Source organism: Streptopelia decaocto, assembly GCF_964273445.1.
Source record: "Streptopelia decaocto genome assembly, chromosome: 11".
Lineage (NCBI taxonomy): Eukaryota > Metazoa > Chordata > Aves > Columbiformes > Columbidae > Streptopelia > Streptopelia decaocto.
Window position 1 is genome coordinate 20,773,801 of NC_138666.1, and position 27,409 is coordinate 20,801,209.

Here is a 27,409-nt window from a genome sequence, read left to right on the forward strand (position 1 = left end):
CGATTCTTCAATGTATAGTTCTATGTCTGAGGCAACATTTCCATGTAAATCTCTTCATTTGCCCTACGTTAAAGGAGCCCATCCAACTTCGACAGAAAAAAAGTAAAACCAAAAGCATGAATAGTGAGATACTGAGTTTAACTTGTAGCTACACTTCAGCATTTTCCAGCCGTCAGTTTCTAGGGACATTACATTTCAATTTGCATCTGTTTTTAAATGTAGCAGCACTTGATTGATGAAAAATATGCCAACGTTCTAAACCTCAGCATATCACAATAGAAACCAGGTTTAGTAGTCTGTGTGCTGGATTCCTAGAAGCAGGCAAAGTGGGCAGCATTAACTAAGAGATCTTTTATATCGCTTGCTTTTCTTTTAGTCAGGTAATTATGAAAATATAAATGGTAGCATATGTAATAATAATAATAATAATAATAATAATAATAATAATAATAATAATGTAGTCATGACTGATCCAAAGCTGCCAACTTTGTACATAAACTTGTACAAATCACGTAACTCCTCACCCTCCCTCAGTTCAGCTGTGTGTGGTGATAACGCTACTCATGTGTCATGATCGACTGTAGGTTCAAACTGTATGAACTTCTTTATCCAATGAAAGAAAGGGCAAAGGGGTCTCTGGCTCCAAAGGGAGCAGGATGATATCCAGTGTTTGTTTACTGTTATATCAATGCTAAGCATAGTGCTCAATCTGATTCTTTTCATTTACAATTTGCTATATAAAAACTTGTAGCCTACTTCACCTACTTCTGTGCCTGCCTACATGAAGCAGGCCAGAACTCTGGGTTAGTAAAGAACAAGTTGCACAGATTCAGATCAGACAGGTTATCTTCACATGTAGACCTTGTATTGTAGAACAATATTACCTTTCTAAACGATATTACATGAAAGTCCTACTGAATTCTAGAAATAGGTATTAAAGGGTTAGCGGATTGTTTCTGCAGGGAGCTGCCAGCATCACATCAGCCCTAACCCGACAAGCATGTGTTGCTATGGCAATGGAGACTCTTGAGTGTTAACGTGCGGCATCAGCTATGTGACAAATAGGAAATGTAAGACCTGTGAGACACATTTTCCTTTTTTAAATGTGTATGCTACGCTTTTCCCTCAAAAATTTGATAGCAATGAAGCCTTTTTTTCTTCTAATACTTTGATTGGTCGTGAGTTCACTTTGGTGAGCTTCAAACTCACCTACAGCGTGGCTACAAGTAGAACTACTGAGGGAGAAAGAGCACCGTTTCTTACAGGTTGCAGGTTCGTTGATGCTCCTATTAAACACTGGACGCCTGTGTACTATTTCATTAACAATTTTAAGACAATTGTTTGTGTAACTGATGTCAAAGGGTAGCAAAGTTGGGTTTACAGTAATGATGTTTCGTGTTAAAGTAAAAAAACCCCAAATACCATATACGTAGGCTGTGCTGTGTGCAGCTGTATATGCAATGAACTTTCTAGTTCACTTTAGCTTCTCTTTTTTCCCTTGCATGTCTTGATAAATAATTGTCCGCTAAATGACAAAATGCAACCTGAGTAGAGAGGAAGAAAAGAAAATCGCCATCATGTAAATGAGACATATACTTTGGGGTTTTGATCCTACCAGTGCTGCTGGACACGTCGAGACAGGCAGGGAGGTTTGGACACTAGTCCCAAGTAATATCTGTTCCCTGAAAATCGGGGTGAATGCTCTTTGAGCATTTGAGTGTGTTCTTTTTTAAACTCTGTCCTTGAGTGACCATATTAAGGGAAAACATTGATGGCTTTTGGTGTCTGAATATCACAATCCCTTTTACATGCCATAGTCTACTGCAAATAAATTGGATTTTGGTGGAAAATTTTGCTTCCTAGGCGCTTCTGCAAGATAGATTTGCTTGATTCTGTGCAAATAAGCTTGACTGTTTGCAGTCTCAGAAATAGAAATACATGCTTCATTGTTTGCTCTAATAATGAGATGAAATGCCCGCTATTTTTTCCCTTTCCTTGCTATAGCCTTTTTTGGTTTTGTGGCTACTCATTTCCCAAATGCTATAGAATTCTTCCATTGTATATGCACTGATCCACCACACGCCCGCTACCCGCATGGGATCATCGTCCAGCGAGCAACCGCCGATCAGACGGCTGTGTCCACACCTCCTGCGGGCGCCCCGGTACGAGGATTTGCTGCCAACGGCCCACCAGGGGCTGGGCAGGTTTTGCAGTTCTCACCAGAGCTGTATCTGCATTGACGTCACTTTGTGTCATGAACCTGTGACAGGTCAAAGACCAATTTCCCATGTGTTTTCAGGGGTTGCTTTGTAAACCATCAAGTGCAAAGGCCGTAATGACCTAAGTTACCAGGCGCTTGCTGTCGGAGCTGATATGGGACAACTGAAGCTTGTAAATGGGCTTTGTTGTTCAAAGGGACATTAATGGAAAAAAAGACTGTGCTGATATGTGGAACTTGGTGGCAATTTCCATAGGTTTTACATTGCTGTAAAGTATAGCACGTGGTACACAGTAATGTCATTATCTAACAAAAGAATTTTTGGTCTGGGCTTACAGCTAATATACCCTCTCTGAGTTCAGAGAGAGATCGGGTGGATCTCTCAAGTCCATCTCAGCTGCTTTACGAGTCGATTTCTCTTTTGGGGCTTTGCGGGGGGCAGGGGGGAGGCCAAGGGAGCAGGTTTTAGATTTCCTCAGAACAGATTATTTTTTATCTTAAAATGAAGGGAAGAATTCGATCAGTCAGCCTTGGGAGTCCTGTGTTAGGTTCTGGAGTATATTAGAACATTAAGAAGAATTCTGTAACTTTGCTGTCTATTCTGCAGCAAAAGCAGTAAGCTTGTGTGCTTGATGAGCATGTTCACTGTAACAGAATACGATTCATATCTTTACCTTTTCAGTTTTCAACTGCAGAAGACAATAGTAGCACTTAAATATGGAAAATAATTTGTAAAGCAAAGTAGCAAACCATCAGTCTTTGTAAATACATTCTTGTCTGTATATTTAACCTGTCCTGATGCATTAGCTATACCAGATCATCTTCTAGCTGGCAGTTACATGAGGAAAAATTAGTCAGCCTGAAAAGGAATAGCTTAGTTTCCATGGAGCTACTCTGGTCTTTGTGGACACGTTTGCAGGTTAGAAATGTACTGTAGGTAGAAAAAGCAGCACTGAAATAAATGGGGAGCAGAAATTCTGTGTGAAAAGAGTTTGAAGAAAGAAATTAAACAATAAAGAATATTTAGGGTTAGGCACTTCCCAGGTAAATACTTATACAAGATTCAAGTTATCCTCACATCACCTTGTCATGTAGATAAGTATTTCTTTCTTCTTATCCTCTCTGGATTTTATTTCTGAAGAGTCAAAGACATTGCCTACTGTTAGCAGCATAGAAAGGAAACATCAAGAATTCCTCGGTCACTCTCCTCTATTTTGTAGTTTCGTGTTGAGCTGGTGCCATGTTGTGTCCCATTATCTCTGCGACGGCCACCACGTGTAGGCTGAGAAAGTTTCCATCAGCTCAGGAGCTCATACTCCTGGTTCTGACAGCTGTGTATGAAGCAATAGGAAGAGCACAACTTCAGCTGGTGTCCTCCTCTCAGTGAATGGCTTTCCTAGTAAAGGCACCGCCTTCCCCCAAAAACGCCAACTGATCAAAACCACTGATCTCAGCAGCAACACAACTGAGGGACAGCTTGATTTACAGCAAAATTAAAACCCAACAAAAATCTTTCCTCTAGCAGCAGAGAATCGCTGGGTTTGAAGTGGAATACCAAAAGATGCAGTATTCTCGTCAGTTTTGCAGCCTCTGGGTGGTCAGTGATCTTTGGCAAAAGGCAATTGTGTCTGACTGGACATTCGAACCAGCCGACTGCTTCAGCCAGCATACCGCACCCAGCTGTATGGCGACTCATTGAGTCTCCCTCTAAAGCTAATTATAAATATAAACAATACCACCAAGGGCTCATTAAGAGAGTAATTACTGGGTTTAGAAACATCTGTAATGAAACCCTGCCATTCTAGAACTGCAGTTTAAAGCCACAAGCTAATTTTAAAGCATCATCTAATAAGTCTCTGGAATAAATATAGTTCTTTCAGGCGGAAGTTTTGTGGATTACCAGAAACAGAGAATTCAGTAACAAATAGTAAGACCTGCTTTCTTCTCTACTTGGCCTATTATTTCGGTGCAAGCCCAGCTCAGTGAGCAGAATTGACAGAAATGCCAATGAGACTTCTAAATGTAGTAAGTCCAGGTTTGAATTTTGTGTAAAAGGAGACAAACATAAGCACAAAATGGTAATCAGCTGTGAGTGCAGTCTGTGGCCAAGGCTGCCAGTGCAGCCAGCCCCAAGAGCCGGCCCTGGGGGCTCTGTTGCTCTAGAACACGCTGAGCTGAGCGGAGCAGGATCCAGACACGGCGGGTTTGTCGAGATAGTGTTTACCCAGTGAGCAGTTCACTTGCCAGCTTTGGCAGCTGGGACACCTGTATGAACTCAGCAGATAAGCTGCATTTCTTGCCTCATCCACTGAAAGCTTATATTACAATATGTATGATATATGTGAACTACACATTATGTTATAAATTCATATGAATAGCAATTAGTTGGAACAAATAGGCAACAAGTGGCTACAACAATGCTGCTTGTATGAAGTAATCTTTTGCATACATTAGTGAAGATGATCATTACTGCTTTTCTAAGAGAAAGATGTGCCTTTGAAAGCTATGCACTGCATTCCTGCCCTTACACATACAAAAAACTGCCTGATAACAATCTCAGTCATTTTCGCCATGTGACTCACCCTTGCTTGAGTGCTCCTTTCAACCCTCTTCAGGAGAACTAGAGATTTTCCAACTCCAGTTGTCACAGTATCACAGTATGTTTGGGATTGGAAGGGACCTCAAAAGATCATCTAGTCCAATCCCCCAACTGGTTTTAAGACAAAAATCCAAGTCCATTTTCCCACCTTTACTGCTATGTTCTACATTGACCCTTACCTTTTCATTTTTGCTTGTCTTTCAAATATATAAGCCCTTCATGTTCTCAATTGTCTCTCCTGTTTACTGTGGTCTGTAGCACAACAGTACTTGTTGGTCTACTGTAAAATATGTCTTTAAATTCAGCTGTAGCAGAATTGTATGTATGTCCTTGTGAATCCTGGATGGTAACTGGCAAGTGCAGTCTAGGTTTGGAACTTGCTTTGGGAGTTGGTTCATCATCTTTCAGTAAAATTGTGCTTTTTAAATGTAAAGAGAAGAGGAAGTGGGAGTAAAGACAGGTTTGCATCAAGAATGCAGCACTTGTATTCAGCCTTGAAATAACCCTGCGAGGTAAGAGTGCTTGGGAACAAGTGATTCAGTACCTTCCTCTGTTCTGAAGTTTGCCCACCCACTCCTACATACCACCTCCTGGGGCGCGGGACATTTTAATGCAATGTGGGAGGTTAGCGGGCTCATTCCTACCGACTGCATTTGTGCTTAGCTTCCCACACACCTTTTCAAATAGGGTCCCTTATTTAGAAAAGTTAATGAGTTTTATAAGCTATGTCCCAAACTACAAACACAGTGGGTTGAAAAGTACCTGTTACATCCATTTGGAATTACTTGGCATCTCCTAATTTCTAACCTTGTTAATGGCACACGTGTGTGCACTGTGAGCAGTCAGTAACCCGGAGAAAGGTGGTGGTGCGCTGAGTGCTGGGAAGGCAGCTGCTGCATCTTGAAGCAATTAGCTTGCAAAGGATGCTGTCCAGTGAAATTAAATGTGCTCCCACGTTGATTCGCTGCTTGCGTTGAAAACACACATGGAGCTTAAGAGAAAATCCTGATTTCTCTGCAACTACTTAGTAACAGTAACATAGTAAAGGTGACATACGTCAACACCAAAGGAGTAATTAACAGTTTATCAGTAAAACTTAGTGACAAGTCTCATCAGGTTTCCAGGACACGCGTGCTCTGGCGGAGCGGCGGTTTGTGGCTGAGGAGCCGCCTGCCCTGCGCCTGCTGCTGCGCGGCTGCTGCGGGGGGACCTTCCCGCTTCACAGCTGCAGCCTGGAGCCGCTTGGACTGAAACAGGTGGATGTGAACTGGGGTCTAAACCCTAAAGCTCTTATTATCTATCCCAACTTGACTAATTTCAGCAGATAAAATATGGCCTTTCCTGTTTTCAACCTGCCACTTCTCTGGAAAAAAAAAGGATCACGTGTTTGCGACTTTACTCGCATAAGGTGACATTTATAGTTACACATGCAATTGCAGCTTGGTCAATAATTCTGCCTTCCCAAAAGGTTACTGGGCATGAATCAACGGTTACAAGCAAAGTGAAAACTTTGAGGTGCAAGGTTTGTCCATTATTCAGCAGTGCAGTAAGAAAACAGACCCAGCAGCGTTTGCAGTACTTTTTAAAATAATACATGACTTGGTTGTACATCACAGTACCATACACAGAGCGTATTCTATACATCCACTCTGTCTAGTAGTTAGAAAAGAAGATGTCCAAGTGACAGATGACACACCTGCAATTCAGTGTAGTTACACACCTCATTGCTGGTGCGCAGCACAACACTTAATGCTCAGGCTTCTGACTGCAACGTCCCGTTAGTCCTTTCAAATGAGCACGTAGACGGGACTGGACTCACGCCTCATGTTCTCTTAGAGTTTGAATCGAGCTGGTGTTTCTTGCTTTTTATGTCAGATAGAACAATCTTTGCCTCACTATTTAAAATTCCTTCAAAAGCAGAATCTACATACGTACAGCTACTTCAGGACAGGAAACATTCTGTGGGTATCAAACTTAGGTCTTCATTTCCCTGTAATGCTGGATTTCTCAGGTGAAATTAACACAGGTGCCATTCAACATGACCAAACACCCCTCTCTAACTTAGGTGCTACTGCCCCCTACTGCATTTTTAATATAGGTCATGAAAATATGCATTATGTTAACTCAAACCATAAAAGTCACAGTTCTTGCCAGGTTTATGAGGGTCATTCATGTCATCATTCAACCTGCCTACCAGTACCTCCAAGCTATAAAATAAAAAGCATTAAAAGTTTTGAGGAAGAAAATCACAATGTGTCTGAACCGGGAAAACAAAACGAAACAAAAAACCACAAACAACCCCACACCAAGTATTTGTAGAGTTGTATTCATTAAATCTCACATCCTCCAACCACACAAGAGAAGTAGAGTATCACAGTATCACAGCCATCGCAGAATCAAAAGCGCTCTCCGGTCAGTTCCAGCTGCTCAAATACAGGGCGGGGGGAAGAAAAGAAGAAATAAACCCAATCTTATGGGAGACGTTGAAACACATAACTAATATTAATGCTCTCAGATTATTTGAGGCTCACAAAGCTCCAATGCAACTGACTGCTGAAGATGTCTACTAGTACGATGTAACACCTAAGTCTACATAAATGTGCTTATTTCCCAGTAACTGAGGTTTTCATATTATTGAACGTAGTTCACATCCAGGGTACATCTTGGAGTAAATAGCATCAGGAAACAACTAAGTTTTAATCCTCTTAATTCAGTTCCCCAGCAACCGATGCTTTGTTTCAGTATAGGGAAAAGATTTCTGCAAGACGCGCAGCACATCAGACTTAACCTCGTTGCTCCGGTGTTTGAAAGCATTCCGTGTGCTCCTACACCACTGCTCTCTGACGGGGAGTGGATGGATTGCAGTAGAGAGACAGTGCCGCATATTTGCCGTTAAAATACACTGGATGAAGGTGGGGTAAATAACTGTGCTTGCTGCCATGGCGCTCGGAGCGGTTCCGCAGCCGGGCCAGCAGCCGGGCTCCCGCTCCCTCCAGCGGCCGGGCCAGCAGCCGGGCTCCCGCTCCCTCTAGCGGCCGGGCCAGCGGCCGGGCCAGCAGCCGGGCTCCCACTCCCGCTCCCTCCAGCGGCCGGGCCAGCGGCCGGGCTCCCGCTCCCTCCAGCGGCCGGGCCAGCAGCCGGGCTCCCGCTCCCTCCAGCGGCCGGGCCAGCGGCCGGGCTCCCGCTCCCTCCAGCGGCCGGGCCAGCAGCCGGGCTCCCGCTCCCTCCAGCGGCCGGGCCAGCAGCCGGGCTCGGGCTCCCGCTCCCTCCAGCAGCCGGGCTCGGGCTCCCCTCCCTCCAGCGGCCGCTCCGCTCGCTGTTGGGCGCGCCAGGGCCGGCGCGCGCAGCGGGGTGCAGTCACCTTCACACCCCGTGCTGCTTCCAGGAGTGAAACTGATACCGGTTTTGGCGGCAAAAAGAGCCCCTGACGCAAAGGATTTCAAAACGACGACCTGAACAGCAGCATGAGGCATCCCAAGAAATATTTTTTCTTCCAGGAGATAAGAAAGAGGAAAACAAAAGGAATGGAGTAGTCTCACTCCCACATCTCCATACAACCAATTAACGGAGAGCTCCAAGTGTATGAAAAGACAGGAGGTGCATGTGGAAGATGAACCAAGCAGCAGTTCCCAGGAGAAAATGAGGCATCAAGAATCCATGGGGAAGAAAAACAACAACAAGCTGACATTCCATCTGAGCACCGAGATGTGTTATTCACAACAGGAGACACGCTGTGTTAGATCAACTTTATTACATTAGCAAAGTTTGACAATAAAATATTCAGTCTGTTGAACACATTCATACACAAAGAGCATATAAAATGCTAGGTCTCAGAACATGTTCTGTACAAAATACTGTTCAGTGTAAAGCAGCAAAGTCATTGCCAAACATTCCCTGAATTTAAGAGGGCCTTGAACACACTGTGCTCCAAGAACTACCTTAATACCAAACATTCCTCCCTTTGGTCTGCAAGTCCTTTGCAATTATTGCTAGTTAGTGAAGCCTTCTGTTTTTAAACAGAATCACATAGTGACTCTGAACCTCTTCAGAAGTGGTATAACGACAGCTGACAGCTTCTTCAGCATTTTCTAGGTATTTTGTCAAAAATATGAAACATTTGGTCCTCAAGACTGTTTTTGGTTTCTGAAAACACCCTGGAAGAATAAAACCAAGTAAAAATTATGGAGAGACAAGCGATATATGTATAACAAAGATATGTCAGTAAGTTCGAACATTCAAACTGTGCAGTATGGCAGAGCCCCCGAGTTACTCCTCGTAAGGAAGTGCCACATTTCCTCTCCTTAAATCTCTATTCCTTCAGACCTCTCTCTCCACACAAGGATCTGGAATGCTCAGGCGCACATGGCTCTGGCAGGCCTGGACCAGTAATGCTAATGCATACTCGGGCCTTGTGGAGGAACATGCCCTAGCGAGTAAGCACCGCTCACCATGCTGAGTGAAGTGGGGCAGTTTCAATGACTAGAATTATGTAGTTTACCTGGTGCACTCACTTTGCAATGAGAACTCCATCCTAATATGCAAGAAACTGAAAATGAAAGGGCTGCAGATGATTTGGTAGAAAAATCACAAGTACTGGAGATAGAACTATAGTCTCCAGAACCCATCACTTCCAATCAAAACCGCAGCAGCAGCAGCATGCTTGCTCTAACATGTACTTGGGCAGGTACACACGTTCTTGCACAACAGGCCTTTATAGTGACAAACACCATAAACAAGAAGCCCTGCAAAACTTCCAGCTTATTTTAGCAGGGTAGCTAGCGCAAGTTCGGAGAGACACGCTCTAGGGCTTGGCTACTAATGGAAAGATGATTTACAAATCTTGAGGTTAAAAGACAGTTAGCTGATCTCAAACAGTACCAGGTTACCAACATCAGAAAACATAAGATTTTTCTTTTGAGGCACAAAAAGTAGAATTAAAAGTGTAGTAAGGGGGGCGGGGAGAAAAGCTTAAGAAAGAGCATCTTTTGGAATAATGTATTTCAGAACTCAATCACAACAAACCCTGAAGCTAAACCCTCAGTATGAGACTGAAAACGCAGCTGTTTGATGGACCAAGATATGAAGGAAGCTTAGAAACCTTCTCCACGTCAGGCTAAGAACCAGCTGCCTGTGTTCTTTCCTCCTTTTCTCAGCCCTGACGCCCATGTTGGCCGCCTGCAATACAACCTCCAGCCCCACTCATTCCAGCGCCTGTAACACGTGTTCGACTCCAGCAAGAAAGAAATTGTGCTCAGCTGTTTTCTGTAGGAAACCAGTAACGTAGCATTTTATTCAAAACCTGAGTCAGAGCACAGGAAGAGCTTTATCTCTGAGCAGTCCTGGAACACACGCCTGCAGTTACCCAGCTGACAGCCCCGCATGGAAGAGAACGCTTGGCCAAAGGACTTTGTGGAGATTTGCTTGGGTTTTGTTTTCCTTTCACCAATTACCAATCACAAATGGCTTGGGGCAACTCCAGACTGTGGGAAAGTCCAGACACTATTGCTGCTGAACTCCTGGGCAACTGATGACAAGATAAACATTCAGTCTTAAAAATCAGGAATGTGTCCCTCATTCAACAAACAAAATAGGGGAAAGGAAGCTTCATAGGGAAGTTAAAACCTAGGAAAATATTTAGCTTATCCATGACCTTAGTTCAAGTTGTTCTGGATTTACAAGTCATTTCTGATTTAAAACTTGAAGCCTTAAACCTATCTCCTGTGCCAAAAATGTTTGCATTCTACTCTAACAAGAGTTTGAACCTGTTATTTCAACACATCTTCATACATATACTGGCAGCAAGCATCTCATGCACGCTACCAAAATGGTTAAAAACTTGACCCTTTAGACAACTTAAGTTTCTTAACTACTGAATCTTCAATAGTTCTGATGAGTTTCTCAACCCCCTAAACCATTTTTCTTGGAGGACCTGGCATGTTCAAAGCATTCCGAATTGTGTTTTCAGAAAGCTAAGCACAGTCTAACTGGGTGACTGGTTCTAAAGCAAGCAAAAGAGAATCTTCAAGGGAAACCTCCTCCAACAGCACTTGTGTAACCAAGTCTGTAAGTATGCTGGCCTCTAGGCTCTCGTTTCTGTGGCATTCAGAGTGGAGTTTTTGAGTAAAACGATACTGTAGGAAATAGGAGTTGCATGTTCAACAAAGTAGATAAGCATTTAAGGAACAGCATATCCCAACTTCTTGAAACAGCAATAATGAAACTTCTGTCTATGGGAAGTCCTAATGTAAAGTTTCTTTTCAGCTGAATGCAATATTGATCCAATGCCCAAGTATTTGACTGAGACCAAGGTTTATACTTCATACTGTATTATGCTGGCTTTCATTCCCACCCCATTTCAGGAAGTTCACTTTGCTTTTGAATTAATGCTCTCCATCCATTACAATTTCAGCTACAGGAGATAATTTGACTCAGACATGCAGTTCTGCACAGTATGGATTGTTTGCCAGTATTCAATTCAATTAGCTTTAATTTATGTGCTGCTCCACACAGCTACAGTTCTTGTAAGCACCAACCACTGTTTCTCTTTCCCTCATTGATAAATAAAGCACAAGGTGAGAATTCCTCAGGCTCCAGATCGCAAGTGACCAGGCTCCAAGTAACCAGGTTCTAGAAGGTGATGAGCAAAAAATTTCCTTTTTTTTTTGTTTTTGTTTTTTAGTAAGTCCCTAATAAGCTTTGAGCAATTCACACATCTCTCTTTTCCCAGGAAAGCTGCAACAAAAGAAAGGGCGGGTATGACAAAGGTAGCACAGCACCAGGCAGACCCATTCCCTGTCTTACCTAGTAGATACGCACACTTACAGACTAAGGAGGTGCTGGCAACTGTGGATCAGAATATGCGAGACCCTTTAAAAAGTTTCCTGTGTTTCCCAAATGAACACTATTCCCTTGTTTGACGGGCATCCGAAACTGCAGTCCTTGCTAGCCCTGCACCCCAAACCCTGCACGACCACCAGAGGAACTCGGTATCTATGATTCTATGCAGTACGTGCGAGGGGCTGCACCATCTCCAGTGAAAGTCTGTATGAATGTTGGACAACACTGGAGGCACCAAAATGCATATTTGACCAAATCTGCAGAATGTGAAGATACCGTGATGCATCTTAAGCACAAATTGAGACAAAGTCATTTAGGACACCAGACAACTTCTTGAACACAGCCTTAAAAAAACCCCACACAAAATAAATAATTCAAATATCTAAATATTAAGGGATTAAAAGGCATTTTCCCATATTTAAGGGAAGGCATCACAGGTGAGGAAAATAACTCAACACAAGGTATCACAAATCAAAGAGCAGCTTTTTCACGTAGGAGATAGTAGTATCATTGGATAGCATTTGAATATGCTCGTTTCCTGGAAGCTCAAATACAACCACTTCCTGTTTTTGCCTGTCCACCCACTTCCGACACTGCAAGGCACTCTGTAAGTTTACTGTACCGTCCCCATCGCTGTAAAGGATCTTGGGTTCTTTGTCAGGAAAACTTTCATAATGGAAGGAATCGGGTGTTTCCACACCGGTGCCGTAAAGACAGTGTATGCGCACCCCAGGTGGTGTCATCTGGTAGAGCAGGGGCTCAGTGTCTTGTCTCATGAACCAGCCATCCTCAAAGTCGATGTCCCTGTAGAACTTCCTGTAGTCCCGAAGCGTGTAGTTGGCCGTGGGTGTGCTCACAAAGACCTTGTCTGGAGGCCACGTGTAGTTGTAGGGGAGCAGCCAGTTCGTGGAGACCGCTGATCGCTGCTGGTCTCTGATCTTGAGTGAGCTGATCACAGGTATTCTATTGTTGTCACCTTAAAAAAAGGTTGAATTTCATTATCCACAAAGCAGGCATGAATCTTAACCAGCAGCCATTGCTACTATTCAGTGATAACATGAGTAAAAGGATTATTCCCTTTGCTTACAGTGACAATGAGAAGTTTTTCCTCATTTATGATTATTTTGATCATTAGCTTCCGCTATGATTGCCTTGATAATTAACTTCTGCAAACTAACTTCTGATAACTTCCAAATTTAAATTCAAGTTGATGAATGACATACGACCCAAGAACACTGCTGCCTTTCCAGATGCGCTCCTTTTTAAAAATCAGGACATTTTATTAGGCATTATTTGTACCATTTGTAAGTTGTCTTCAATGCTCTGAGTGTGACGCTACCACCATCCTCGCCGGGGACACACAAACCCAACAATTCTTGAAAGACCACTTGATAGCTACTATACTTGGGAAATGTTTTTAGCTAGCCGAGCTTTTCCAAAGCATTATATTTTCATAATGTAATATAAATCCTATATCCATATCCATATCCTAGAACTTATTATGAATAAAGGTATTAAATTATAAGATGAAAAAAACACCTCAAAATAGTTATATTTTACCCAATTTAGACTTACTCTTGTTACAGAACTAGTGTTTGACCAAAACATTTGAAGAATTTTCCTGTAGACATCAAGTCCATTCTTTTCCTAGCAGTTTGTTCCGCTACCTAATATATGACTAAGCTATAAATGATGTGCACCTTCATGTTCTAAGCAGTGTCCTTGCATCTTCACAAAATCAAAAGCTGCATAATAAACAAATTGCAGATACACTGTTCAGTGGAAACATTTTAAAAGAGCCCTGAGACAGATGTGACTATTTCCATGTCGACTGTCTGATCAGACCTGCATTTGTGTTATGACAGTGGCTGGCACACCTCACTTCACCACCTGAACCTTGAATCCAGTTTTCCATTATGAGCTCCAGGTGGTTACAACATGTAGCAACACATGTCAACCTCGCCATAAAAACCGAAATACTGGAACCAAAACCACTATTCCTGAAATAGCACAGAAGTGTATTTTTCAGTTCCATAAAGTGGCGCTATTGCTTCAGCAAGGAGACCTAAAGCACAGTCTAATGCCACCTTCAGGAGGACTATATTGAGACATTGCTAATGTAGCTCCAGAACAGATACAGGAAACTCAAAAGAGCACAGCAAGAATCGCAAAGGTCCTGAAGTGTGTTTCATATTAGTGTGTGATCTAAACACTGAACTGTGCACACTCACCGCAGAGACACTGAACCCACTTGGCAGTTCTCAGCACAGAAACCCTGAGTTCTGAACTGAACAACAAAAGGAATGCGTACGATTTATTTCCAGTAGAATAATCAAACACAGAGCCTGACTATTCCAGGCTTCTCTTAAACAGCTGTTACGAAATGCTCACCATATCCTTTACTTTTCTCTGAAATGCTAACACACTGTATGGCCAAGAGCATCCTTACATCAGCAGGCACGCCACTCATGGACATTATAGCAAATGAAATGCAAGGTTCAAGGAAGACACTGCTAGTATCTGCAACCGGGAAAACACCACACAAACTGCCACAGCAACCTTTGCGTCTTTTCTCACCGTAGTGGAAATAACGGCCTCGCTTCATTGGCACTGGAATTGTAACGACAGAAGCATTGAGCCTGACAAGCACATGAATAAGTAGCAGAAAGTATCCCAGAAGATCTAGAGAAAGTAATTCCACCTGTGTACTGGTTACCATTTGGAAAACACAACTGTGAATGGAGGTGACGTTCCTGGCCATTGCCATACGGTAAACAGGAATGGGAGCAGAAAGAGCACATTCATAGCTTGCCTTGTCTCTCTAGCAGCAATGCAGTATTTTGCTTTAAAGCAACAAGTGTGCATCCTAAGCCCCTAATAATGTCAATTTTAAAAACTTCTTATTTGGACTAATGCAATCCAAGTGTTAATGCCTGATGGTGGCGATTCACTACAGATATTTGACACTGACCTAGCCTAAAAACTTGTATTCTGATACTATGTTCTGCCCATTTAACTTTCCTACATGACTCAAATTCCTGCTCTAGATGTGGAGTTCAGTACAACAGACGTACAGATTAAACAACTACATTTCAGTAGAAATTTAACTATGTATTTGTACAGCTAGCCACTTTGGATGAGATGCATTATAAACATGTGAAGCTTAACCCAGCACTGTGGAATTTCATATGAAATCATGTAGAAGTTTAAGAAGTAGATATTAACACCACCATTGCTGTAGCATGCAAGCTTGTCAGCCAAAGCCTGTGTGAAAAGGGAAATCCACTACTGCAGTAGATTTAACAATATATCTCAATACAAACATCCAGTTTAAGTTTTTACTTAGTACCTGAGCTGTGCACTACTATTCAGAATCAAATGCCTTCGCTAAGCAAAGTATTCTTTGACCTGTCTGTGCACGGCTGGCACTTGCTGTGTGTCCTGTATTTTTATGAAGTCCAGTTTCTGGTATCAGCTTTGTTTAGGAAGAGGGTCATGATATCCAAACCTAAACAGTCAGAAACAAGCTAAAAAACCAACAAAACACCAAGCCAGAAACATCAAACTAAACGCCAAAGCACATGAAGTAATTGTGGTATGACATGGAGTAAGCTTTTGCAGTCATTTGCAGTTACTTAGTGAAATACATGACGCTGCCTTTTTGCTAGTGTCAGACATGTCCAGTATGCTAAGCCTAAGATCCCAAAGAGTCACATTCTTTATCTGTTAACGTTCAACAGGCATTTGTGCTGTGGGCACCATTCACCACCATGTCTCCAAGTTACCTCAGTGTTACCCCAACCTCAAGAGCTGTGTGATCTTTGATCAAAGGACACCAGTGAACACCCGAGTCCTTGTTCACTTTGCAACACTGCACAGGGAGCAATCAGGCTGGAGGCAGAGGTGACAACTAGAAGACATGAAAATCTTCTGAAGAGGTTCGGAGAGCTCAAGAGGGGACATAGCTTCTGGCTAAGGGATATAAAAATCCTAGTCCTCTCCCATTAATTTAAAGAATGGCAGGTTACAAGGCTTGAAACATCAACTTGTTATCACTTACTAAAAAATTATTTTTAATCTTCATAGTACCTTAAATTCTCATCCTCCAGTCTTAGAGTTCATCTAGTTAGTGCCTTGCACTGCTGACAAAAGCCATGGCGAACTCCAGTTACCTACCTGAAGCCAGCACACGGAGAGTTTTAGCCACTCCTCCCCACGGCGCCCCTAACGACACATAATCCTTTATGTACTTGTCTTTCCAATCCTGAGTCTGATGGTTGAGGAAGTAGAGGGTGTACATGTTACCCATACTGTGGGCAATTAAGACAACAGGACTTCCATACTGCTCATACATTAACTCTATCATCTTGCGAAGCGCCACAAAGTAGTCTCCATTCTCATCTAAATAAAAACATACAGGTTACACAGTTACATGTGAATGCTGAACTTGAACACAACCCTTTAAAAGGTTATTTACTGGAACCGTCTGTGGAATTTATAATGCAGAGCTTAGAAACTGCAGTATTAAGTGGGAGGAGTGGGTGCTTTTGTGGGGACATGGTTTGGTGGTGTGGGGTTGTTGTTTTGTTTTTAAGCAAGTCTGAAGTAGCAAATTGTTTAAAGAAAATGAACAAACACACCACAGCTTTCATCTGGGTCCAGGTGCACCCAGGCCCCAAGAACCAGTCAAAATTAAGGTTTCAAGTGTAATTGTGCAGGGGAGACAGGAGAATAGACCCAAAACATTATCTATGGGCTGGGAGAGTCCAAGTTTTGTTTGAGTAACAATAGTTATTTACTTGGTGCCTTCCGCCAGTCGTAAGGTGCTCCTCTTACATCTTCATCACGTTTGTAGCCCCAATCTACTAAACTCTGCACCAGCATATAAAAGTAACTCCCTGTAGACATCAGAGAAGAAACAGAGCAGGGAAAAGATTAGTATTAGAAGCAACCGTCAGGCACTATTGCAAACCTAACTAACTTCTGGAGGCATTATACCATATATATAGACATTAAAAGTGTAGGTTTAGTCTTTCACAATCTAGAAAGCTGCATATTACAATGAGTTATGCTCACTGTTCCCCAAAGTGAGAGAACAGCACTACTAAAACTTCTTACTAACTGGCTGATCCATCAAACAGCTGTGGTGGCAAAACACGGCATACACAGAACAGACCATTCTCCCAGCGGAAGCGTGAAGAGTACGGCTCAGAATGACTGCATTAGAGGTCAGCTTCTGTTGATTGCTAATTAACTTCAGGTAGGGTATGTAATATGTTCATAAGGGTTGGCCTGGACTTCACCAACATTTATTCTTGGAAACAAATGCAGTTTATTGCAGGAAACTACCCAAACCACTCTTTTCTATCAGGCAGTGGACTAAGACATAAGCAACTGAATGTAGTGCTTTAAGAGCAAAGAAAAACATTTGCAGACTGGCTATATATTGAAAGATGTTACATCCTACAAGCTTTGATGCATAGGATGTAAGTATCACCACAATTAACTGCATTTAGTAACAGCTTGAAAAATTTCGTGTGAAAACATCTTATTCAATCTGAGAGTCACATGTAAGTTCTGAGCAGAACCTCACTCCTTAGCCTTGAGTGCCTCCCTGAAATCAACACGGGCAACTTCACACGCGGCCCCGTTCCAGCTGTAAGAGTCACCTAGTGAAGATCGTTAAGCACATCACTGCCCTTTCAGGGATTGATCCCTACAGAAAAACAAATGGATGCTATGGAGCATGTGAAGCTCAGGGTGTTACTGACTATTAAGTTACTTACGCCTTCAACCACAGCTAACTCCTCCTCACAAAGCCTCAGCAGGCTCAGTGCTTTCTGAAAGATGACTACACAAAAACACCTGCAAGCATCCTAATACAGAAATTTTTTGTAGCACAAATTAATTATATAATTACTCTTACACTGACAACAAGCAAGGAACTACAGAGAGTGGTACCATTTCTCACAAGCCCATTAACTCATTCTTAAGGCCAAAAACCATCTTGCCCAGAACTAAGCTGAAACGGTTTATTTGCTTGTCAGGCTTCAGTCCCGGAATTTTCTACTCAACGCATCTCATTTTGCAAGTGTCTGTTTTCAAAGCGCCTACTCAGGTTTCATCGGAGAACTTAAATTTAGCACAAGACTAAATAACACGGAATCATCTTCTCTCAATCTACCAGGTCAAACAGACAAAACAATCCAGTGCAATGAAAACACTTAAAAGCAAAGTGAGCCATGTACTACCCTACTATTGCAAAAGTTGTTTTTCTACTTCTAAACAGAACCATAAATGGAAATCACAGTTCAGTAGCTTGTTGTATAAAGACACACTAGAAAAATCCGACAAGTGACAAAGCACTTGAGGCACAGCTCGTACATACCAACGCTCCTCTTGCTTGGGTCAAGGAACTCCAGGGAGAACGTCTGCCCGAAGCCTGGCACTCTGACATCCACTCCATCCGGCGGTTCCGTGATCTTACTGGTTCGATTATATACCAGCCTTGGGGAGACAAAACCCCACGAAGCATGTCCTGTTACCACATGACACCTCTCAGCTACACTGGGCTTTATGTTCTGAGTGCAGTAACAAGAACTTTAAGTGCTATTACCCAGAAGAAAGAAAAACGGCAGCAAACGGGCAGACATGATAAGAGTACTCTAATAGTTAAGGGGTTACAAGATGCAAACAGTTACTGTAATTAGTTTAATGCTTTACATGCAGAATCTGGGACTTCTCTATAAAACTGAGTATACACAATTGTGGCTAAACTAAATCTTTAGAATATAAGCTACTTTATATACTTCTATACCATTTTACTTTGCAACAAGCCACATAGTGGAAAAAACTCATCAAGAACATAAGAATGTGGCAGTAGAAGATAAAATTTCAGATATCAGAAAAACTCACCCAGATAAAAATAACTCATTTCTGTTTAGCTAGAATACCGATACCAGCACAAGGGTGCACTTGACTTCTCTTGACTAATAACAACTGGTACCTCAGGAAAGACTTCAAAGCATTGAGTGTTTTGTAGACACTTTTCAAATCAATTTGAGATATGAAGAGCCTGGAGCACTGGGTCAGGGGGTTTGGTATTATTGGTGGTGGTGGGTTTTGGGTTTTTTTTTTAATACCATGTCAATATAATTGCCATTTCTGGATTCAAGGTTTTACTCCTAGATGGAGTCTTAGAATCTGAATCGATACCCAAATCTTCATACACCAAAAATCTCTAACTTGTAAGGCATATAGCAAGACTCAAACAAACAGAGGCATTACTTTTACAGGAACATGAATTAAACAGATTAATGGAACAGCCATGAAGCCTTAAATTAGGTAACATTTTTAACCACAGTAATTCCGGAGATTGCAGAGTGCCCTTGGAGGGCTCCCGTGTCTCCGCTGCCCTGCAGAGCCCTGACGTGCTGCCAGCAGAAGCACGAGCCCACGCTCCTCCTGCCCCTGCCGCGTTCTGCTTTGGACAAGCCCGTGCAGGCATCTGATAAAACCAGGGTCCGGCCCATCCCGCTGCTCTGCCCAGCAGAACACCAGGGCGCGCTCCCATCAGTCTTGAACCAGACGAGGAAGTTTAAGGCAGCTGTTCTGCACAAAGCATGTCTGTCTAGGGAAAGGAAATCACTGCAAAGAGCAACACTACTGGTCTTACCTGATATTATCAATCCAGCAGTCAATGATGATCGGCAGAAGCAATTCTAAATTCAGCCAGAGTGTAAAATAGCTGTCTGTCTTCTTAGAGCAGAGATAGTGCACTACTGACGGCTTATCTAGCTTTGCTTCCAACTGATTCCCCAAGTCCCCTGGAACTGAAAGATACAAAAAGGAGACACTTTAAAAATGAAAGCATATAACACTTTACATTATAAACATCCACACCTTAACATCGTATCCATCATATGTGGTATCACGGCATTCAGAGATATCATTAACTTTTATAATTCAATGAACAAATATTACATAGAACAAAGTACTGCATGCACGTTTTCCACTGAAAATATTTGGATTTTCAAAAATCGTTACTTGGGAAGCACCATGTAGAGTAATTCTGGATGGACAGTTCATCACTTCAAAGAGCAGACCACATAGGAACAGGCCATGTCGAGAGAAACAGGTCGTCTCGGACATTAGCACCATTATCTGGGCTTTGAAGTGCAAACTCAATCTGCCTGATTTTTTTTCTTCAGAGTACTACACTGCACACACAGATATTCCTGTTCTCCTCAAACAATTGCACACTATCAACAGATGTTAAAACGTGAAGAGTGAGTGAAAGCAGCTCCAGTTATGTTTCTTATTTTCTACTTCACCTCTGACCACGCTTTTGCTACACAAGACTTAGCTGGCCAGCATAATAATCCAAATACATAGTTTCATCTCTTTTCCATTCAGGTTTAGATGCAACAACAGATTTGATGTTTGGTTTTTTCATACATGACATCAGTCACACACGGAGGGAAGGGTCTCGTATGTGCCCCACCTGCAGTGCGCTGCCCTCAGGCACACACTAAACGCCAGTATTCCTGGAGACACAAATATTGTTTCTAAATTAGAACTAATCTCAAAAGATGCTCTTGCAGTTCTAAGCAGCAAGTTTCAGAGAAAGTTCTTACATTGTTGTGTTTAACCATTTTTTCCTAAAGAAAAGGCAAACCTTCAGCAACTGAAAAGCTTCTCTGTTAGAAACATCTGGTAGTTCGGCGCTTCCCCTGATCTTCCAGCTCCACCCCCGGCTCTATGGAGGGGGCAGAACTGTCTCCCGGTTACCTGCAGTGTTCAACTCTGCAGTTTCCTAATGCAAGCCCACCCATAGAGTTGCTTTTTCCCTCCGCTGCAGCCAGTTATTGAATCAGAACAGTTTAAGTTCCATAGCACACTCATACTTAGCAATGGTTTAGAGAAAGTGATAATATATTTTGGTGGACTACTTAATTTAACTGAAAAGCCAGATATGCTTTCAGCAAAACACGTATTGCAGAACCGAAAAATAACAGAACTTCAGACTAAACATAGCCCTGGAAAACCACAGTCAACCTCCAACCGCCGCAGGTGATCCCGCCACAGCAAACAGACCTCATGATTTCTTTATTAACTACCCCACTTGCTCCCTCGGTTTTCAGTGGTTTTACTTCTGTAGTGAAACGTTGAAAGACCCAGTAGCTGACCACAGTTTATTTTGGGTCACATTTCAAGGACTCTGATATACTGGAAAGCATAGTAAGGGAGATTATGGTATTGCATCACACCCTAGAAAGAGTTTACTGAGGTTCAGTCTCAACCTCACAAAACGCTGTTTCGTTATTGCCCATAGAACTATAAGGCAACAGCTTGTTCCACAGTCTCGTGCCTGTGCTGTCTCAGTGCTCTAAATTAGCAAAAGAACAGCATGTAGCTCTATTTATATCGACCATTGGTGGCCGGCCAGTCCCAGCAGCAGACCCACCAAGGACAGAGCAGGTTGATTTTATCTTCAGTTTCAATGCAAAACAAAGTGGGAAAGTGATGTTCTGTTCTACCTGGAATCTCATTTCCTTTGGTAAAAATCAAATTCTTCCAGCAAAAATCCCTTTAAAAAAATTAAGGCAAACACCTGAAGTATCAGAGTTTCTAGTTTCTAAACTTGCTGAGGTTTCCAAGCAGCACTCAATCCTGAGCACTCCTGCCCAGCCTGGGAAGACTCACGACTGCAGAAGTTTAAGATACTTTAAGATCATCAAGACACATTTGTCAACAAGACTACTGAGAACAGGAGACTGTAGGAAGTCTCACTTGGACTTAATGGGCTGATCTTACATTAACCGCAGTGGTAGTGATTTACATTTTGACCGGAGAACTGTTTAGTGGCCTTTGGGTAAGAAACAGGTTAAAAAACCCACATTGGAGATTAATTCTGTAGGATAAGGACATACCTTTCTGAGTTTTCTGTAGAAAAGCACATTTCCCTTTGCTTTCAGACCACACACAGAAAGCAGCTGTGGGCAGAGTAATCTAAGTAATTTTTCTCACCATCCTCTCATCTACCAATATCTGTAGTTTCCACATCTTTTTGTTGGAAGCATTATAAAATGTTCTTACTTTTTACAGCCTGCAGGCTGACACCAAAAATGCACAAAATAACTGGTATGTTCTGCAAAGCACATCAGCACTAGTTAAACAGGATGTCCAAGAACAGATCTTCAGCAGCACTCCTGCATCCCTCATCTGCAGTTGTGTAATACATGTATTGACTCCTGAACTGCAGCTTTTGGAAATATGACATTTTATATTCAGCAGAAAAGTGTTTCCATCCCATCTGATGGTATATCCGTTCTAGCACATTCTCATTTTTCACAAAGATGGGCATCCCAGCAGAAGCCATTCTAATACATCAGTGAGCCCAATTCACCATCAGTATTATAGTATTCTTTGCCTTTTTTCCCCCCCTCAGCTGCCCTGACAAAACTAGCAGATGTCCTTCTGGGATGTGCTCTTGTTTGATTAAAGCTTACGGAAAGCACACTTACGGGTCTCATTTCAGAGTTTAAAAGAGGTTACGGACTTTTCCAAGTCTGGAAGCTACAATAAGTATCTTTAGGATACACTGATACTCCTGCCCATCACCGTCCTCGAAGTCTTCAGGAACCGATTCATAGTTCCCAGCAGAAGACAATGAGCAAATCGCACCCTGGGAAGCCCTTGTCTTAATACTGCTCAGGAAGCAAAGAGTAAAGAACAGTCATCCAAAGCCATGAATAGGGAGACTTTAGATCTCATTTGGAAAAAATATAGTACCTATATAATGGGGGGGAGTTGTGTGGCAAAGAGCCCATCAGCTGGTCAACTGGGGCTTTTTTATACTTTTATCTGAAAGGCAAATGCCCTTGAAAATATATCTACAATTGTAACTTTCACTGGTGTAATTGCCACAAATAATTCATCTTTTCGGTCTATGAATTAGCCTTCCTTCAAAATGAACCAAGTTTCCTGGAAAATTAATCTTCAGTTCTGACCACAGTTCTGAGGAGAATGTCCCAGAGCAGCTCGCAGACTGCACCGGCCAGCGCAGAAAAGGCTCCTGTTGGAAACTGGGAACGAGCAAGCAAACAACATCTCACATGATACTCCCGGGTACCTCCGATCACATGAGGCAGAAACATTGAAGTCACTCCTGCCGTGGAGCCAGCTGACCATACAAACACACACTTCAATTAGCAGTCAGCAGGAATTCACAGACAAACCTCTTTTGCATGTAAATCAATTATTAACAAACTTCATTTAGGTGTCTTTCTAGAAAACTTTAGCCAAGTACCTATCAAGCTGTTTGCAGAAGGTATCAGAACATTGATATAGTAATTGTGTTGAGTCAGCGCTAAGAGGTAGAGTTCAGTGAATCCAGCACTGATCTTATAAGGACAGGTTATCAGCTCCCAAAATTGATAAGACATGAGATAGTTGCAGTGATTATGATGGACTATATGAGAAAAATAGAAGAACAGACACAAAATAAAGGAATTTTTATTGTGGGCATTAGATGACGAGAGTGTTGAGTATATAGGCAAACTGGTAAGAGAAGTGCAAAAATATTATAATAGTATGTAAACATGAAGCAGACATCCAGAAGTACTTGCACAGAATATATATATATATGTGTGTATATATATTTTAGTAGATACTGTCAGTAGAGCAGAAGTATTCAGTAGGTTGTCCTGATTCTTAAAGGAGATTTTATTGTATTAATATATTGTCCTGGCTGAATAGGAAACTCTTAAAAGGCCTGAAACCAATTCAGCATCTTTCCCCTCTCCCCAAAAGGCCCAACGTTTGAGAGAGGAACTCCAAGCAGTCACCTCTCATTGAACGCGCATCCTCCGTGCCGAGCCTTCAGGCAGGCGCTGGAGGGACGGTTTTCACCTTTACCTCGTAGCTCTTCTCTAGTGCCACTGTCACATGAACACCCTTTGATGCTTTGTTACTTAAAGCTCAGGGGAAAAGGAGCGATTGCACTGCCGCCCTATTGGCCAGCAGTTTCTACCACATCAGTTCGGTCCCTGGTCCGCTCCCTTGCCACAACAAACACGAGCTCCAGGCATAGTAGCTCTGCCACTGAGGCACCATTCGATGATGCACAGACCAGCCTAAAAGATAAGCTAATCCAAATGGAGTAGTGCTGCTTCCCACATTCCTTGTGCTAGCTCCTCCGTGAAGGTAATTCAACTACAAAATTAATCACTTCCTCTTCAAAAGGTTAATTTCCTCACGCTTTAACAAGACAAATGACTCCACAAAGTGGCCAATAAGCAGGCACAAGGAAGGCGAGGAGCACTCCTGGGCTGTTGGATTGGTTTAGCTGTCTCACAGAGCCACTGCCCCGAGCCAGGCCGGGCTCTACAGATCTGAGATCTGTTGCCACCACAACTACAGTCAATAGTTACAAGGTCATATTCAAGCCACTCATCTGTCTTCCGACTCCAGATCCTAGAAGCAGTATTTTTGTTAGTACCTGGGGAACAGAACTGAGTTACCTGTTGATAAGTAACATCCCATATTTGCAAACTAGTGCTCCACTTCCTCCTCTTGCCTGGTAAGCACAGGGTGCAACTGCGAGGGGAAGCATTACACCAAAAAAAAGTGAGAGCAAGTTACACTGGGTCTTGTGACTGTCACGGTACAAAACATGCATGAAATTATCCTTGTGTTGACAAGATCCCTTTAAACAGCATTCCTTCTTTGTTCCTTAAGATTGTCAGGCCAACTTGCCATGCACGGAGTAAGACCAAACTCGTTAACTCCCTTTTTTATGTAAGCGTTTTAACCTCCAGAGAGACCAAGAGCGAGCGCTTAGATCATGAGACCACATTTACTACTGGATAGGAATACATTTAAAAACTCAACACATAGGAAGAATTAAGGGTCTAGATGCCAGTCTGATAAGTTAGGAGGACTGACTCTGTATCCCCCTCTTGTATGGACTCCAAAACCCTTGCAGGCTTGTACAGGCCTGTGTAACACAGCCTTGCCTACACATCTCAGTTTGCTTTTGTGACGCATTTTCTCCCCTCTCCCAAACACCAGCACTTAGAAAGCCTCTCTAAACGATTCTCCTAAACCCTTCTGCCATCCTCATCGCAGTAATTCCTAAAAAGCTTATCTTAACATGTCACATACGCAAGAAGGGTGAAGAAAAGGTCATGAAAAGTTAACTAGAATCAAGTCGAGAACATTTCCTACAGAAACAGCGAGTGACCGACAGTTACTCATTCCTCTCCTTTATTTGTTTGACCTTCACTGCCCATGTCATGGCTAATTGAAACTAAGCTCTTAGTGCAGGTGTTTTCACAATGATAGTCATTTCTATACATCAAAAAAACATGTTATTTTACAATAGCAGGAGCAAATCATTCCCTAACAACACCTACTTTCTCAAACATACAAACAACCCAGAAAAATTATTTGTGTTAAAACCCATTGAACCTTCACTTTCTGGACAGGTCAGGACTAGGCAGCAGAAAACAGTAAGTTTTAAAACACAGACACTGACTAGTTCTGGGTGTTTGATGAAAAACGGAGCAGCAAGAAAATCTGTTTTTTAAGCCACTCGCTGGTGAACATGTGCCCAGCCACACAGTGCTCACCAGAGTGTCTCTTAGGGAAACAAAATGTAGGTCAGCCGTGGGTTTTAAAAGCATCCTAAGGGTACATGTATACTTACAGTAGATCCATCAGTAGTAACTCCATGCTTCTATAATCAGTACCCATTTATCACGATTGCTTTTAAATCTTCTCTGGTTCCTTCATAGCTAGAGTTGAATATTGGATCAGCAACTAAAACACTATCACCTCTGTCATCAAGAAGCTTGCACTGGAATAAGCACCAAAGCTCATTGCTAAAACCCAGCATTACAGAGCAGAGATGAGACAAGATAAAGGATTGAGTTCTGCCCGTGAAGGTTAGAAGCAAAGAACTTTTCTTCACATGTTAACTCCAGCCTCTTAGGACAGCCTTTTGCAGTTCCTACTTCTAAATCTACATCCTCTCTGTTAGTTCAACACCTATTAAGAACTGTGAATTTGTACACGGTGGCCCCGAGATACACAGCATCTTTTTTAAAGTGCTCACTTAGTGCTCACCCTTTTACATCAGGAGTTTGTGACAGCAGTAATAAAGTTAGTAGCAGAGTCTAAACTACTATAAATGAACCCTAAACTGAAGGACATGCCAGTGATTATCCCTTTCCCAGTATTTTTCCTATTTACTTATTTTTCTTCCCCCTTTATCATCAAAGGTTAATTGCATAATAAGAAAACACAGCACACTGAATGCATTCACAGGACTGACCACTTACGTTAATATCACCAAATGCAATTAATTACTGTTTTGGAATGCTTAATAATTACAACTTCAGTAGACAAGTTATTAAAACATTTATTTACAATTCTTATCAATGGTACAAAAAGCATCTAACAAATACTAGCAGTTATTATATAAATGCTTCCTATATATTTATTGCTACTTTGACAGGTGAAACCACGGACCACTATCAATACTCATTTTTTATGCTGTGTGATGAAATAAGCCTATTAAATCCTTGTAGCTTGACTGCCGTTAACACCCAGTCCCTCCTCCCTCCACATCTCATTCCAACCCGTTTCCTCAGAGGTTCAGGTAAAGCCCTGAGAAGCGAGGGTCTGGCTTTCCTCAGCGAGCCAAGCCCCGGTTCGGGCGAGCCTGGTTTGTCCCACGCCCAGCGCCCACAGGGCCCACCTGCTGTCCGCAGCACGTTCGCGCCCCGCTCCCCGGGCCTGTATTTTTAGCGCTGGCAGCCGGGCCGGGTTCCAGCAGCCGGGCCGGGTCACGGCTGCCGCTCCGCGCCCAGCGCCGCTCCCCCGGGCGCTCCCCCGGACCCCCCGCCGCCTCGCTGCCGGGGGACCCGCGGTGACAGCGGCTGGAGCGGCTTCCCGAGCGCCAGACGCACCCGCCACGGCCGTGCCCCCAGCCCCGGCTCTTACCCAGCACCACGGGCGGCCCCGCCAGCCGCCGGCGCGGCACGCACCCGCCGCCGGGGCAGAGCAGCAGCAGCAGGACGAGACTGAGGAAGGGGCTCCCTCCCGAGCGCGGGAGCAGCCTGGCGCCAGCCGGCGGGACCATCACCGCAGCGCATACCCCGGGCCGGGCGCCGCCGCCAGCCCGCGCAGGACGCGTCCCTCGGCCGGGGCTGCCGCCGCCGGAGTGCGGCCCTGCGGCCCGGCCCGGCTCTAAAGGGCCCGCCCGCCCCGCGGGCAGCGGCCCCGCCCCCGGCAGCGGCCCCGCCCCCAGGCGTCACCAGTCGATTGCGGACAGCACGAGCCGCCGCGCGGCCGCGCTCCGCGGGGCAGTGCGCGCGCGCTTCTCCTCAGGCGGCGTTGGCGGGAGCCGCTCCCCTCACCCCTCAGCCCGCCGCCCGGCCCGCAGAAACCCCCGCAGAAACCCCCGCAGAAACCCCCGCAAACCTGCAGGCCCCCTGGCCTTTCGGAGGCCCGGCCCGGCCCGTGCGAGGCAGAGCCGACAGGTAGGGCACCCCGCAGGCGGGCCGGGGCTCCGGCGGGCAGCGCAGTGAGCGAGGGAGCGCGTTTGTCTCAGTACAGCTGCAGTTGTGATTTCGAAAGTGAAGTAAGGGGTGTTTGCTGCACAAGTTATGCATAAAACCAGATAGCATGCGAGGGACGTGGTCAGGATGATCTAAGGCAAAACAAAAATACTTACCAGAGCTGGGAAT

The 27,409-nt window shown here is 43.5% G+C and overlaps 2 protein-coding genes across 3 annotated transcripts in view; one reads left to right on the top strand and one right to left on the bottom strand.

The window, feature by feature from the left end:
• The window catches only part of ESRP2 (epithelial splicing regulatory protein 2), a 143,975-nt gene that overhangs the window by 20,156 nt on the left and 96,410 nt on the right, over positions 1-27,409 (top strand). The gene's annotated exons all lie outside the window — the stretch shown is intronic.
• PLA2G15 (phospholipase A2 group XV) lies at positions 8,550-26,901 on the bottom strand. Its single transcript, XM_082062350.1, has 6 exons — positions 26,664-26,901; positions 19,330-19,486; positions 18,043-18,161; positions 16,454-16,552; positions 15,831-16,055; positions 8,550-12,630 (listed from the first exon to the last, which is right to left on the bottom strand). Exons 1-6 carry the CDS (start codon positions 26,800-26,802, stop codon positions 12,119-12,121), a joined length of 1,251 nt encoding a protein of 416 aa, XP_081918476.1. The 5' UTR covers positions 26,803-26,901; the 3' UTR covers positions 8,550-12,118.